Below are 16,467 nucleotides of genomic sequence, written 5' to 3'. Positions count from 1 at the left end.
ACGATGTTTTGATTAACTTAACCAAAGGATCAAAAATCTTTAGCAAATTTGATTGTAAGAGTGGATTTTGGCAAATTCAATTGACTAAAAAGTCAAAAAAAAAATTGACAACTTTCAGTACACCTAGAGGACATTACCACTGGAATGTTATGCCTTTTAGGTTAAATATAGCGCCACAGGTATTTCAACGGTGGATGGATACAATTTTTAAATATCTTAAAAATTGTTGTGCAATTTACATTGATGATTTACTTATCTTCTCTAAAACAAAGGAGGAGCATAAGAAATATTTAAAATTACTTTGTGAAAAATTCCAAAAACATGGAATTATTTTGCCTCCAAAAAAGATTAAACTAGAAAAATAATCAATTGAATTTTTGGGAATAATTTTAGACCAGAAAATTTTAAAATTACAAGAACATATTTTGTCCAAAATACGAGATTTTCCTGATACTCTTGAAAATATAACACAATTACAAAGTTTATTAGATATTTTAAATTATGAACAAAATTTTATCAAAAATCTTTCAAAAATAGAAATTCCTTGGTTAACCAAATTAAGGAAAAATGTTATTTTTGAATGGATAGCAGAAGATGTTGCTTTAATTAAACAAATTAAAGAAAATGTTAAAATTTTACCAGATGTTTAACTTCCTAAAACAGGTAATAAATTAATTTTAGAAACAGATGTCTTAGAGCATGTTGGGAATGTGTTCTTAAAGCAATACTAAGTAATTTATGGCATGATAAAGAGATACCTTTATCAAAAAATGGAATAAGACAAAGAAAAAATCCAAGACCCATAAAATTACAAAAAGAAGAATTAATTTGTAGATATAATTCTGGAACATTTAAACCAAATGAACAGAAATATATTATTTTTGAAAAAGAATTACTTGCAATAAAATTGGCAATAAAAAGTTTTTATATTTATTTAGCCCCAGAAAATTTTATTGTACGCACTGATAATAAAACAGTAAGAGATTTCTTGATCAATAAAAAACCTATTGAGCAAGGAAGACGATTAGCCCGGTATAATAAAATTTCGGAATGTACTTTTGAGGTAGAACATCTTAAAGGTACTAACAATTTTCTTGTAGATTTTCTTAGTAGAAATTGTTTCAAAAAATTAAATTACTAAACAAGTAGTTTTAATTTTTGCAGAAGACCTCTAGACCAAAAGGAAACAATAGACAAGGGTAAACAACCCGCTCAAGGAGATTGGGTGACAATTGCTAAAAATGCAATCCCCAGACAAGAAAGGATTTATGTTGTATTCGCAGGAAAACAACCTGGAATCTACACAGACTAGAATGAATGCAATAAGCAAGTTAGCGGTTTTTCATGAGCCAATCATAAATCATTTGATAGCATGATCAAAGCTAAAAAAGCTTTTTACAATACACCAGCTATGCCTGTTTATCAAAAGAATTTTTGTCAAATGAGAACTAACCCAGTTCCAACTAATATTCAGACATTTAGACCAGATGAATCTGAAAGAAAAGATTTTTTCAACCCTGGTATATCTAGAGAAATTTATACAGAACTCAATGGAGTTTGGAAATGAAATTTTAAATCTAAAATAATACCCAATTTAATAATTTGATAAGTGCTAATTTTAATAAGTTTTAGTTTGCCTAGCATATCCATTTCAATAATACAAAAGAGCTTAAAAAATTAACTATTCACATGAGTGTGTCCTCATACTTCTATATATACTTCACGTTGCTCTGGTAATCATATGACGTGTGATTTCATTTCACAAAATCAAGATACTTAACATGACAATACATTTGTACGAAACTCTTCATGAGAAATGCCTTGTTCCCCATTTTATCACCCTCAATTACACCTTTAACGAGATAACAAATAATAATAACCAATCAATTTTCTTTAAAGTGTGGGACATCTTCACAGGGAAGTGAACCACGTCATTAGGGGTGCAAAATTAGAAGATGTCGCACCACTCAACTTCTAATCTTGTCAGACACAATGAAACCATAGATAGTTACTAAAATCAAGACTTCTATTCCAGATATACGCAACAAAACCTTAAATAATTGAGAGAAAAATCAAATCTTGGAATATAATTGAATGTTGTAATGTAGGGAGATTTTTTCTCCATTACTGACCAAGTTGATAGTCTTAATTCTTGATACAGACAATCCACCAGTTGTCATGACATTTGAGTTAGTTCATAAAATAATCTCTGTTGGATTGGTAAACCTTAGTCCGCGTTACAGATGAAGAACTAGTGATGTTAGGCATGCTCAATTATTATGTATAGTGAACAAAAAATGTAAGTAAATTTATATTTTCTTAAGCTATACTTCATATTATAAAGACTCCATTGCTTCTGTTCTCATGATATTCTCATCTACTGACATAGTAATTCATTCTCTTCACTCCGACATTTTCATTCTATTCTCCGTCATATAGGCCTACAAAGATTGTAAACATGTCGGCTTTAGAATGTGAGAATACAACTGCAAATGTTGCTTTGAATCGGAGGATTTGTGCCGTCGCTTTTCGCTTTTTGAGATACAAAGGGGACCAACAACTTTGATGATGCTTTGGTCACTCTGATTAGCTACTTTGATGATTATGAGGAGATGGTACTTGTCTACAAATATATGGTCAATGGAACACTCGGCCGAGCAACTCTACACGAATAGTGAAAGAGGAAATTGTAATGATTTTTCTCTCCTCGCTTGGGAGCAGAGGCTAAACATTTGTATTGGTACTGCTCATGGATTGGACTACCTTCATACAAATACGAAGCAAAGTGTCGTACACAGGGATAGGGATGTGAAGACCACAAACATTCTATTGGATGAGAATTTGATTGTTAAGATTTCAGATTTCAGGTTGTCCAAAATTAGTACTACAAACCACACCCACATTAGTACTAATATTAAAGGCAAGGTCGGTTATTTGGATCTAGAGTATTTCTTGACTCATAAACTAATTAAAAAATCAGATGTGTATGTCTTTGCCGTGGTGTTGTTTGAGGTGCTATGTGAAAAGCCACCAGTAGATAATGGAGTTGAGGAGGAGCAATGTAGTTTAATCTTATGGACTAAAAACTGTGTAAAAAACAAAATACTTGATCATATCAGGATATGTAGAGTTAATGGTCGCGGTATAATTTTATTAGGATTATCAAGTAACATGTATCAAAATCAAATATTGTGATTGTAAATTTTTCAAGAACACTAGTAATCTCTTTTTCAAAACTTAGTGATACGTGCTCTTGGATTATTTTAATCAATGTTGTGACATGTAAAAATGTGTTTTGCTTAGTGTATGAATAAAGAAAAATTAATGTCAATAAAGAAAAAATTAGCCCTTTTGAGGTTTGTAGAAAGTTCAACATTCATCTTTTTGAGGAAAATTATAAATGCATCAATGTCTTGAGTGGTCCAAATGTACATTTGTTTTAATCACAATGTGAAGACAAACAACATACAATTTGATGATAAATGGGTGGCTTAGGTTTCAGATTTTGAATTGTCAAAAAAATCCGAATAACATGTCTAATGCCCACATCTGTACCATGGTGAAGGACAATATACGGTATTTGAATCCAGATTATTATGACGTCAAAAGTTGATAGAGAAATTTCAGATGTACTCGTTTGGAGTGGTGTTTTTTTGTTTTTGTTTTTGATGGGATGGCTTGGATTGTTTGAAATGTTGTGTGCTAGGCCTCTACTAAATAAGATGCTAGATAAAGATGGAAATGATTGGGGGGGGGGGGGGGGGGGGGGGGGGACAAGTTAGCTTAGCTGCGTGGGCTCGACCATGTCATCAGACGGGTTCATCGTTTGATCAGATCGTTGATTCATTTTTTAATGGTAAGATTGCTCTTAACTGTTTGAAGAAATTTTGGGAGATTGCACTAAGTTGCTCGTTTGCGTGATGTGGTGTGAACCCCTGAATTTGCGTTGGAGTTACACGAGAGTGCGGAGGAGGGAATCCAACCTGATGGGTCTCACAAAAATTTTGAGGACGAAAATGCCCTTTTGTTCAACGATGGAATTGAGATGATTGAGAATAGTGGTGGACAGGTGTCAAACAGTGGGATGACAATGACAAACAATAGTGGCACGAGAAGCGTTTAGACGGTGTTTGGCATATAGCTAGAAAAGGTTACAATATTTTATTAGGATTGGCTTCTCTCTAGTTACGAGAGAAGTTCGGCATTGCTGGGCTTTAATATGGCCTCATATTGGTAATTTAAATTATTCAATATATAAAATTTATTAGAAATATTATTTGCGTAAAAAATTATATTGATTAGATATCGATAATTACTTGATCAGATCGTATTTTCAAAATAATTTTAAAATATAATTTGCGAAGTAAATTGCGATAAAAATACGATCTGATCAAGTGGTTATCAATATCCAATCAACATAATTTTTTGCAAGAATGTACTTAATGGGTTTTACACATTGAAAATTTTGAATTTTCAACTTGAGTCTGGATTAGGACTCACTAATACCGAACTCTCCTCTTCAGTAATTAGAGAGGGGCCAAGTCTATTTTATTATTATTATTAATTGATTATGACACATGCGTATGGGTGATGACTTATGCCTAGTTTGGGGATAAATTTTTTTAACTAAAATAATTAAAAAGTTATAATGTCACATTATATATTAATTAATTATTTTTTTCTTATAATTATCTATTTAATTAAAAAAATTATCTCAAGTACAATAATTTTTTTCATCTCATATTAAAGGCACGTTGAGTTTTTTAGACCTAGAATATTTCTTGACTCGTAAACTAACCAAAAAGTCGGATGTATATGCCTTTCACGTGGTGTTGTTGGAGGTGTTATGTGCAAGGCCACTGATGGATACAGGAGTTGAGGAGGAGCAATGCAGTCTAGCCTTATGGGCTAAAAACTCTGAAAAATGAAACACTTGATCAGATTATTGATTCCTTTTTAAGAGGGAAAATATTGTCCTATTGTATGAAAAAATTTGCAAAAATTGCTAACAAATGTTTGCATACTCAACCAAAAGAAAGGCCTATGATGGCTGAAGTGGTCGAGAGTCTCGAGCACGTGTTCGCATTACACAGCAATATACGTTGGTAAAAGGAAACCACCAAGGCGATTTTATCTGTAGCAAGTGTAATAGTTAAAGATTTTGATCTTAGGCAAAGGTCGGGGAAGGATCATGGTTCCAAGAATGGACAGTCATGGCGGTCTTGGAGGGATCATGTCTAAATCGCGACATTAGGATATGTAACGTTAATGGTCACGATGTAATGTTACTAAGAATATCGAGTGATATGTATCAAAATCAAATAATGTAATTGTGAATTTTTTAAAAATATTACTAACCTCTTTTATAAAACTCAATGAGACATGTTTTTGGATTATTTGTCAATGTTATGACATGTAAAAATAAGTTTTGCCTATTGAATGAATAAACCTTTGAGGTTTGTAGAAGTTCAACCTTCATCTTTTTGAGGAAAATTATAAATGCATCAATATCTTGGGTGGTCCAAATGTACATTTTTTTTAATTGCAATGTGTAGACAAACAACATAGTCTTGGATGATAAATGGGTGGCTACGTTTCAGATTTCGGATTATGAAAACTAAATCTGAATATGTCCAATGCCCACATCCGCACCATGGTGAAGGGTAGTATGGGATATTTGGATTCAGAATATTATGACTTCAAAAGTTGACAGAGAAATTTGATGGGTATTTCTTTGGAGTGGTGTTTTTTATTTTTTATTTTATTTTTTTAATTTTTTGATGGAATGGTTTGGAGCAGTGTGTTGTTTGAAATGTTGTGTGCTAAGCCTCTACTAAATAAGATGCTAGACGATGATGAAAAAAAAATATTATTGAAAGAATTCGTGGTCACATAATTTTCTTAATTTATATGATAATTTCTGATCCGACAGAAATCAAGTTAACTAGGCTGTGTGGGCTGGACTGTGTCATTAGAAGGGATTATCGCTTGATCAGATCCATTTTTGAACGGTAAGATTGCTCCTGCGTGTTTGAAGATATTTTGGGAGATTGCAATGAGTTGTTGTTTCCATGATAAGGGGATCGAACGGCTCTCGATGAATGATGTGGTACGAACCCTAGATTTGCATTGGAGTTGCAGGAGAGCGCGGATGAGGGAATCAAACCTGATTGTGCTCACAAAGAATTTGAGGACGAAAATGCCCTTTTGTTCAATGATGAATTGAGATGATTGAGAATAATGGTGGACAGGTGTCGAACAGTGAGATGACAATGACGAGCAATAATGGCACGAGGAGCATTTTAGACAGTGTTTGGCGTATAGGTATAGCTAGAAAGGTTACAATATTTTATTATGAGTAATAATATAGAGGAGGAGTTTACTATAAGTCTCATTTTTATAATTTACATAATTTATTTTATTAAGTATTTTGTATATTTTATTTAATTTTTTTTTTAAATCGATTCGATAACTATAATTAGTTTATTTTATTGCGTTTATCATTAAAAAAATGTATGGTTTATTTTTTTTGTCATCCATTTTTTTTAAAAAAAAAATACAGTAAATTGAATTAGTTATAATTATCGGATTGACCTAATTTTTGTGTGTAGACGAAATACACAAAGTATGCGACAAAATGAACAGTTTATATTATCAAAATGGGACCCGTGATAGATCTCATTAGCCTGAATAGCATCCTCTAGTCTAAAGTTTGGATTGGAGGGGATCGTCCTTCTACCACAAACTTATCCTTATCAACTTAGAAATTAATCTCTACCACATCTTACACTACATAAATTAATCTCCAAACTTTCTATTTATTATTGTTGTTAATTGATTATGTCACATGCATGTTAGTGATGACTTACGCCTTGTTTGAGGAGAAATTTTTGTAACTAAAATAGTTAAAAAAGTTATAATGTCACATTTTACATATTAGTTAATCATTTTTTTCTTACAATTATCTATTTAATTAAAAATTATTTCAAATATACTAATTTTTTTTTATCTCATACAAAAATTAAAAAATGACTAAACAAAGTTTCCAGAAATTTCAATGCCTACCCAAAGAGTAATCAATAACCATGCATTCATGCTGTTTCACAAGAAAGCAAAATAAAATAAACAAGTTATAATTATCAGATTTTTTTTTTTATAAATAATATACATAAATAATTTTACAAAATAAATAATTTAAATTATTGAAACAGAATCTATGATAAGTGCAATGAGCCCGAATAACACTATCTAGTTCAGATCATGGATTAGAAGCAATCCCAATAATCTTATAACATTTCCCGAATGATTAAAAAAGATTTAGATCATAATCTATTAATTTATATGAAACACCCGTGAGACCCACATAAAAAATCACAATAACTTGTTTATGCCTTTGCCACACGTCACATGAACTAATCTTGCATCCAAAATTATTTCCCCTTTCCGTTTTCTTTTACCTTGGTGATATCTAGTGTCCTTGGGTTATTCATGTAACTTGTACAACACTAGTTCATTTCTTCTTGTTTTCTGGCTACAACAAATGAAGATGCTTCCTCATTATTGCAAGAAGGAGCCACAATGCATATGCCCAGTTGTGATCAGCTTTTTTCTTATGTTTAGGTTTTGAAAATGTGGTAATGTTTGTTGTTTCATAAAAAAAAAATATATTTCAAATAAATTTCCTACAATATGCAATACTTTTTTTTAAAGAACTATCACGTTAAGTTTATATATATTAAAAAAATAAAAATATTATTTATTTTTATAGCACTACACTCTAGGAAATTACACTTTTGCCAACCAAAAATTTAGTCGACAAATGTTTTCCGCGACTAAATTTTTTGGTCGCCATTTTGGAAACTAATGGAGGGTCGGGAAAAGTAATTAGCGACTAAAAATTTTTTTAGTCGGAAAAATATTCTATGTGCCAACTAAATTTTTAGTCGCTAAATATATATTTACTGCGACTAAATCATTTTGTAGCTAAAACACTTTAGTCACCAAAATGATATTTTTCCAACTAAATATGTTAGTTGCTAATTGTATCATTCCCCGACCAAGCATGTTAGTTGCCAAAAATAACATTCCCTGACCAAATCTATTAGTCGCCAAAAGTAATGTTTGCGCCACTAAAACTTTAATCAGCAATGGACCTATTCGCGACTAAACTCTTTGGTTGCCAAAATTAATAATTTTACCAACTAATTATTTAGTCGCCAGATGTACGATTTTGCCTACCAATATTTTGGTCCACCAAATATGAGGTGGTCATACACCGACTAACAAGTTTAGTCAGCAAAAATATTACTTATCTTTCCCGACTAATCATTTGGTCGCCAAAAGAGGAAAAATAAAACCAATTTTTGATCACCAATTCAATTCTTTTTGCTTATCAAAATATAATAATCCATCAAATCCATTCAATATAACCTGTAATTTGCAAGAATTATTCAAACCAACAAAATCAACTGAATCATGAACATCCAATAATTTACATAAATCATCAAATCCTTAATCTGTTTAATTAAAATCATCAACTATTATAAGTTTTCATCCACAAGTAATTCCAAACTACATAATCGTCCAATTAAAAGTCATATAATCTATATAATCATCCAATTCACATCCATTTAGCATAAAAATTTAAAACATAACAAGTATTTATTATTATGTTTTAAATTTTTATCTATGAGCATCTATCCAAAAATATAACTAGTCTATCCAAATATTTTTCATACACATCTATCCAAAAATGTATAATCCTTGAAAAAATGTAACAAGTGCCAGCTAGTCCAGTACAATTTAGCTTCGTGCACGAGTTCATCCATCTGTACCAAAGAAAAAGAGAAATATTGTCAGGTAATTTTCTTATGAAAATATTTACACATCAAATGATTATAAAATTGCACAAAAAATGGAAAATGTTAGTGAAAAGTAAAGATAACATGAACAAATTAAATGACTATTAATACCATTTTGTAAATAAAACAACAGCATTCATATGTATATATCCAATCAACATTACGATTCTATCAATATCATCATTTCCAATGTTGTTTATCATTTAGTTTTAATACCCAACCGCATTGGCCTCATCTCCGAAAGTTTTCATTTGTGGTCTTTTACTCAAATAAGGCTTCTTTTTATTATTCTTTACTGAAATGTCTATTTTTGTTACTATTTCGGGAACTATGCGGAAAAGGTGGTGTTTTGTTGCTCTCACCAGTTTGTTGAATCTAGGCCAATGTGACTATGATGATCTCAGGGCTGTTTGGGAGCTGTTTCCAATTTTCGCCCCTATACGGCTCGTTTTTACCTTTTTTCTCTCACATTTTTTTGGTCTAAATCTCTAACCGTGTGTAATATCGATGCGCCGCTTGCTCTCACAAGTTTGTTTAATTGAGGCCGAGGTGACCGTTATGATCTTGGGGCGGTTTGGGGGCTGTTTCCAATTTTCGCCCCCAAACGGCCCATTTTCACCTTTTTCTCACTTTTTTTTTTTGTCTAAATCTCTAACCGTATGGCCTATCAATGCGCCGCTTTCTCTCACAAGTTTGTTTAATTGAAGCAGAGGTGACCATTGTGATCTCGGGACGGTTTGGGGGTTGTTTCCAATTTTTGCTCCCGAACGGTCCCGTTTTTGCCTTTTTCTCTAACATTTTTTTGTCTAAATCTCTAACCGTGTATCCGATCGATGTGCCGCTTGCTCTTACAAGTTTTTTAATCTAGGCTGAGATGACCGTTATGATCTCAGGGCGGTTTGGGGGCTGCTTCCAATTTTCGCCCCCAAACTGTTTTCACCTTTTTCTCTTCACATTTTTGTCTAAATCTCTAACCGTGTGTTCTATCGATGCGGCGCTTGCTCTCACAAGTTTTTTTAATCTAGGCCGAGGTGACCGTTATGATCTCGGGGCTGTTTCCAATGTTCGCCCCCAAACGGCCTGTTTTTGCCTTTTTCTCTCACATTTTTGTCTAAATCTCTAACCATGCGTCCTATCGACATGTCACTTGCTCTTACAAGTTTGTTTAATCTATTCCGAGGTGACTGATAGTCTCGGGGCTGTTTCCAATTTTTCCCCCAAACGGCCTGTGTTCGCCTTTTTCTCACATTTTTTTGATTACCAATATAACAGTGCTCAACTGAAAGTACGCACAAACATGTTCTAGAAACTCTTACAGTGATCCTATCCTAAAATGATTTGGGTGCCCATTCAGCCAACCTCTAAAAGAGTAGATCCCTATGTTTTCCCAAGCACTCAAGAAGAGAATTACAGGAATAAGACTGTGGATTCAGTTTCAGGAATGCTATACCTAGCGGTCACAAAGAACAGTCTGTTTGGATTTTCACTGGAACCAAATAAAGATAACATATACACTCCTAAGCTCAGTACAAAAACCCAACATGGTATGGACCCATTTCAAGAACTTAGAAAATTGACTGATAGTTTACGGCTTACACAGTCATCATGTTTATAGTTTTCTAGCCTGGTAAGTATTAAGAATTTAGTCAGAAGGTTAGCTCTGTTTCAAAAACATAACTACAAGAGGCCCAACTCATAACCAACTTGATGGTGGTTTCTGCTGAAACACAACACCCAATTCATAAAAAACATCATGTCGGTTTGTAAGGAAACAAAGATTGCATTATAAAGTGGACCAAATCTGGCCACTTTGGAAAATTCTCAAATAGTTCCCAAAGCAAGGAAAACAAACAGCATATGCACCATGTTCATAATGTGGTGATCGAGATAAACGGTGAAACCACAGTTCGTGAAAATAAGCAACAACACCTTTAGTTGATCCAGAAGAAAGGACAAGTATCTCTCCCTCAACTCTGTGGCATCACTTTTCAAAATACCTGTACCTGGAAAAGATAGCAGGAAAATAATTTACTAGAGGGAAAAAAAAATAAAAAATAAAAAATAAATAAATAAAGACGTAAACAAGAAAGGTTCTGCAAATACACAAAAACAACCATGCTGATAATCCATTACCAAAAACCAGAAAAACAAATGTAGACTACTTGTTTATATAAGCAAATCATCCAAGAAGAGAATTACACCATATTAATTTAAGCATCTATCAGTCATTCAATAATCAGTTACCAATGTCAAAAGGAACGAATTGCTAGAACCTTTTTCAAAATAATAACTTGAAATTGTTATAAGAGTGGGTGCTCGTAGCATTTTTTGGAATGTATTCAATTCAATAAATAAGTAAATACCATCTCAATAACACCCAGGTAGCTGCCACGTGTATGCTTGGATTTTGCCCACTGGAGTCATCAGCCGTAAAAGCACGAACGTTCATTTCATATATAACAAGATCTTTCGGCAAAGAGAATAGCAAAAAAGGCAAAGATTACAAAGAAGCACTTAGGTAATTTGTTAAAATAATTAAGACACCCAGCACAAAAATGTTCTATCATGCAACTCAGAACTCATCATTATAAATTTACCTACAATCTGTAATACATCTACTCCTCCATTAGCTAGTAAGCAAGCTATCAAGATTTGAGGACCATCATATGCAGAATAAACGGTAAACCAAACATGTGAGTAAAATTTCTATTTTCCTATGCTAACAGTGCAAAACCTGAAAAATGAATAAGAATTCAGCAATCCAACCTTCAACACAAGTTCAGTAATACATGGATAGACATGTTAGGCAGAGAGCCATCAGGGGAAGGGGGTGGAGGGGAAGCATACTAGTATTTTCCTAATAGACATATGAGTGAAATTAATTTCCTTTACATTTAACAAAAGAAATGGGTGGCTCAGACTACAAACATCAATGAGACCATTTGAACGATATTCCCATCATCAAGATATTTGAAGGATCAACAAAAACACTTCAGTAGCACTTAACATGCGGGACTATTTTCATACTTTGTATTGTAAGTCTTCCATTGTTTGATACTTTATTTTTTTATTGTTAAAAAGAAAAATTATAGAGGCAAGATTGAACTTAGTGTTTATCAGTAACAACAATATATAGGGAGTGGGTGACAGGGGAGGTGAGGAGGAGGGAGGGAGTTGGCAGATGGTGACAGGAGAAGTGCGTGGTTTAGGGTTAGAATTTTTTCCCTCTCATTTTGTCTTTCTGGAAAAAAATGGAAGGTGGACGACTAACAGACCTAGTGAGAGGGGCAATCTTTGATTTCTGCAGAAGTAGACTACTAGGAGAGCTGACCAAGAAGGACATCAATCTAAAAGCAGCAAATAAGAGGTGCTAAATTTTGTTATATAACTTTCTAAACACAATGAAGTGTCATTTATTCCCTTAAATACTAATGAACAAATCTAAATCGTTGAGTAATATCTACCTGTTACAGCAAGAACAACCCCAACATTGTCACTTGAATAGCTTATGCCCCCATTCTTTCTGGGGCTCTCAGCCCATAATGAGAATATCTGCAGGAGAAAATTGGTTGCCAATGATACCTAATGAGAAAATTAGAGGCAAAAAGAAGAAATCACTCTGGTCAATGTATAGGTAGTAAAAAAACACTAGCACAAATAATTACTTTGAAGATGACGCTAATATAACCTCTACTTGGCATTATTAAGATTTAGAGAGAGGTAATAACTCTTGACAATTATTGATTTTAACGTGCATGACATAAGGTCTAATTAACAGTTCACTAATTTTTTGTTTTTTTAAAAATGAAAGCAAGCAAGAAAGAAAACATTACATACTATATTAATCAACCTCATATTATTCATTATCTTTCTTCCATGCAATGTGACTTTTCATAGTTTTAAAAAATTAAGTTATCAATCATCATGCATAGGAAGTCCACTATAAAAATAGTCTTTACTAGAAATTTGAAGAAGTTCAGAACCAAGATAGAAGATACCAATATGATATCTGTTTAAATTTTAGTAAGCACTAAAACTATTGTCCCCTAAGTTCTAAGTTGAAGCAAGGTGCTAAATATGAAATGGCATCAAAATGGAAATGAGAAAAATGAAAATAGGTGACGGGGTAAAGAAAAACAAGGTCAAAATAACCATTACTGAAGGGCAAAGAAAAGAAACGATGAACAATAATTTGCCTTACATTTTCGAATGCTGAGTCAAGTAAGCCATGGATGACATTCTATTATTATACGTAAGCTTCAATCCTATATTAGTAGAAATGTTGACCTTTGCGGTATGCAAAACAAGAAAGAGAACACGTAACACAATCAACTCCAAGACTATTTAAGACAGGGGCATGCTCATATAAATCAAATAGTTACGAGAAAAATTCTAATTAAGATATTGTTCACAACACGGGTCATCCACTTGAGTTTTAGCTCATAATATGAATTGGCTTCATAGTCCCCACTTATACCCCTACATACTTTCAATTGAGACTCAACATGTAAGCACGTGCCAGTGTCACAGTGATAGGGTCATTACAAACTTCCCCCATTCATTCCCTAGCATCCTCGCATTTAACCTCAGCAGATGTGCAACAAATATTTGTGATCATATGCAATGATCCACTATTTACATCATGACATAAACTTTGAGGCAATGTGATATTGATGGCATGAAGTTAATTGTCGAGGCAACAGATATTTTGAATATCTTGTTAATTTTAGAGGCAATGTGATATTGATTGCATGAACTTAATTGTAGTTGTGATGGTGCAAAATTAAAGACCATGATTCTGTAATACATTTTCAAATATTTTAGTTGAATAGATGCGATGTGAGAGAAAAAATGATTGATTAATGTGTAGAAGAAAGAAAAATGATTTTAGATTTTTTTTTTTTTTAAATTTTTCAACCAAAGAAATTTTTGAAATTTTTTCTCGAAAATTATCTCTCAAAAGACAAACCAAACAAGGCTAAAATCTTTTAGAGTGATTTTTCCTAAATGATTTTTTGTATGACTGAAAGTTAATTTTATAAAAATTGAAAGCACAATAATTAAAAATTGATAATACAACAGCCATACCAAAAAACCCTCTAAGATCTCGACTCAAAAATTAGACTCCTCTTATCAATTTAATTCAGTGGTGGTTTTTATTTATTTTTTTATTTTAACAATATTACAAACCTATATTTTACACCCACAAATATATCTATAATGATGTGATAAGGGTGGCGAGTCCCATATTATTAAGCCTGTAACCAATCAAAAATGAACACATATCAAATTAAATCATTGTAAGTGAAATCAATATCCATTTGTAGTTGCAGTAAAAAAATTCTAACCAGAAAACATATGTATGAAGTAAACTAATAAGAAATGCATTGTGTAATCCCTAGGGTGTACAACATTCCAAGATCCATACTGTAAAACACATCCTTCGAATATTTAGTGCAGAAAAAATAGAACTTCGTGAAATTTCTACTGGAAAAGGAGACATCATTTCAGTCTAAAAGGTACATTCATACAGGTGTAGAGGCAAAAACATTTTCCCTCCACAAGTTAAGCAAATTCTGAGCCTCTTAAGTAACTGGCAGTCAATGAAGTACACTGGTGAAGGCTCAAGCAGTAAGAACCACCAAACAAAAACAATCACAGTTAAATAGGTAATACAAGGGACACCATCACACTTAAATAGGTAATACATGATGAACCTCACACCTTCCCCTAGTGGCCAATCTACAAAATTTTCATCACGGGGATGGGAAGGGGTATATACATGCTTGCTAGCATCTAAAATCTCACAAACTATCATCTCCCTCAACAAATGCTTGCAATTTCAGTCCTATTTTAATTTCCTTAAACTATTGTCCCCTAAAACAAATGCCTGTAATTCGCCCAAGAAGAAGAGACCATATTTAGATAAACAAAATTTGAAACAACAAGTCATTTAATTCAATTCTTGTGCTAACAACCAATATTTCAATAAATTTGATGAGAATGTTGAAATAAACAAGGACAAATTGATTCAAGTAAAAGAAACAATAAACATTAAATTTAATGATTGCATTTCATAGTCAAGTATTACCAAAAAGATGATGCCGAAAAAGCTACTCATCTGCATGTACTCATAAACCAAAAGTTTTTGAGAAATCAACACAAAATTTGGATGGCATGTTTTGAGCTTGAATTTGGGATTTATGTGTAGAAATCAAACCCTAGAAGTTTCGAAATCAAACTACAACAACCAAACCAATTTCATAAATCAACATGAAATTAAACCGAATCAAGCATATAAAACCCTAAAGCAACAATCAGAAAGGGGGAAATAGAGGAAGAGAGAGAGAGAGAGAGAGAGACTCGGAGCGAGAGAGCTCGAACGAGAGAGAGAGACACACAGAGATAGACCGAGAGCGAGAGAGTGAGAGCGCTCGAGAGAGAGAGAGATAGACACACACAGACAGACCGAGAGCGTGAGAGCGAGCGCGAGAGAGAGAGAGAGAGAGAGAGAGAGAGACACACACACACAGAGACAGACCGACACCGCGCTCGAGAGAGAGAGAACCTGTGATCTGCAGCTGTGGCGGTGGTGATTTGCGTCAGTGGCCGTGGCGATGTGCTCCGTACGGTGGGCTGCGGACTGGTGCTTTCTGTGAGGTTTGGCGGTGAAGGACAGTCTGTGAGAGGTTTGAACTTCCTTGTCTAGGAATGGCAACGGGGCGGGGATCACCCTCCCCGTCCCCGATCCCCGATGGCAGAACTTCCCCCCGTCCCCGTCCCCGACGGGGAACCAACTACCACCCCCACCCCCGCCCCCTAACGGGGATCGGGTTTCCCCGACCCCGAAAATCCCCGGCCAAAAAAACAACATCAACAGAATATTTGGGCTCAAATACAACATCAACAACATAAAAAAAAAAAAAAAAAAAAATCAACAACATCTCAACATCAACAGATTATTAACAATAGAGAACAGATCAACCACACAAAAAAAAAAAAAAAAAAAAAAAAAAAAAAAATTGATAGAATAAGACAGATCAGAGAGAGAGATGGCCACGGCAGAGGCAAATCTGCAGATCGAGCAGATCGAGCAAATTGCAGCGGTGAAGAGCTACTGAGGGACGACGGCCACGGCAGAGGCAACGGCGTCGGCAGATCGAGTCGACGAAGGAGGTAGAGGCGTCGGAAGAGGCAACGGTGTCGGCAGAGGGAAGAAAGAGAGAGAGAGAGAGAGAGAGAGGGACGATCGGAAGAGTGAGGAGGTGAGAGTGACAGAAGAAAGCGTGAGAAGAGAAGAGAGAGAGAGAGTCTGTGAGAGAGAGTTGTAGTCTTGTTGATCTGTAAACAATGAAGATATATATAATATATTATAATATATAATATTATTATTTATAGCCTGTAATCAAACATAACCAAACATACACATATATATATATATATATATATATATATATAAACTGTAATATAAATCGGGGGATAACCGGGGCTGGGGGCGGGGCGGGGCGGGGCGGGGGGCGGGGTCGGGGCCGGGCCGGGGTCGGGGATGAAATATATATCACCGTCCTCGGCCCGAATATCACCGGGGATTTGTTTTTAAATACCA

At 34.0% G+C, this 16,467-nt stretch overlaps 2 protein-coding genes across 7 annotated transcripts; one reads left to right on the top strand and one right to left on the bottom strand.

Moving 5' to 3' along the window:
• Positions 1–2,640: 2,640 nt before the first annotated feature.
• LOC145822767 (putative receptor-like protein kinase At5g61350) lies at positions 2,641–4,123 on the top strand. Its single transcript, XM_082920686.1, has 2 exons — positions 2,641–3,090; positions 3,953–4,123. The coding sequence occupies exons 1-2, from the start codon at positions 2,641–2,643 to the stop codon at positions 4,121–4,123; spliced, it is 621 nt and encodes a 206-aa protein (XP_082776812.1).
• Positions 4,124–8,576: 4,453 nt separating this feature from the next.
• LOC114308890 (uncharacterized) lies at positions 8,577–16,196 on the bottom strand. 6 transcript variants are annotated; one of them, XR_014346016.1, is made up of 5 exons: positions 14,953–15,122; positions 12,326–12,443; positions 11,225–11,327; positions 10,791–10,864; positions 8,577–8,828 (listed from the first exon to the last, which is right to left on the bottom strand). XR_014346016.1 is itself a non-coding variant. In XM_082898100.1 (4 exons), the coding sequence occupies exons 1-4, from the start codon at positions 14,986–14,988 to the stop codon at positions 8,733–8,735; spliced, it is 294 nt and encodes a 97-aa protein (XP_082754226.1). In that variant the 5' UTR covers positions 14,989–16,196; the 3' UTR covers positions 8,577–8,732. The 6 variants fall into 6 exon arrangements, 4 of the variants coding, with proteins under 4 accessions (XP_082754226.1, XP_082754220.1, XP_082754209.1 ...); XR_014346017.1 differs by having other exon boundaries at positions 12,326–12,413; XM_082898100.1 differs by lacking the exon at positions 11,225–11,327 and having other exon boundaries at positions 12,326–12,413; positions 14,953–16,196.
• Positions 16,197–16,467: the final 271 nt, after the last annotated feature.

Source organism: Camellia sinensis, chromosome 1, assembly GCF_055761805.1.
Source record: "Camellia sinensis isolate YWXY chromosome 1, ASM5576180v1, whole genome shotgun sequence".
Lineage (NCBI taxonomy): Eukaryota > Viridiplantae > Streptophyta > Magnoliopsida > Ericales > Theaceae > Camellia > Camellia sinensis.
The sequence above is the reverse complement of the archived record's forward strand: the minus strand, read 5'-3'. Positions and strand labels throughout refer to the sequence as shown.

Bases quoted from the DNA above. Each gene is read 5' to 3' on its own strand.
- LOC145822767 (XM_082920686.1), top strand. From the start codon at position 2,641: ATGGAACACTCGGCCGAGCAACTCTACACGAATAGTGAAAGAGGAAAT. The intron at 3,091-3,952 runs GTAAAAAACAAA...TTTGCGTTGGAG, and splicing joins TCTTATGGACTAAAAACTGT to TTACACGAGAGTGCGGAGGA.
- LOC114308890 (XM_082898083.1), bottom strand. From the start codon at position 15,774: ATGTTGTTGATGTTGTATTTGAGCCCAAATATTCTGTTGATGTTGTTT. The intron at 12,444-15,429 runs GTTCTCTCTCTC...TTTTCTCATTAG, and splicing joins GCCACAGCTGCAGATCACAG to GTATCATTGGCAACCAATTT. The intron at 10,865-12,325 runs GTAGATATTACT...TATCTTTTCCAG, and splicing joins GGTTGTTCTTGCTGTAACAG to GTACAGGTATTTTGAAAAGT.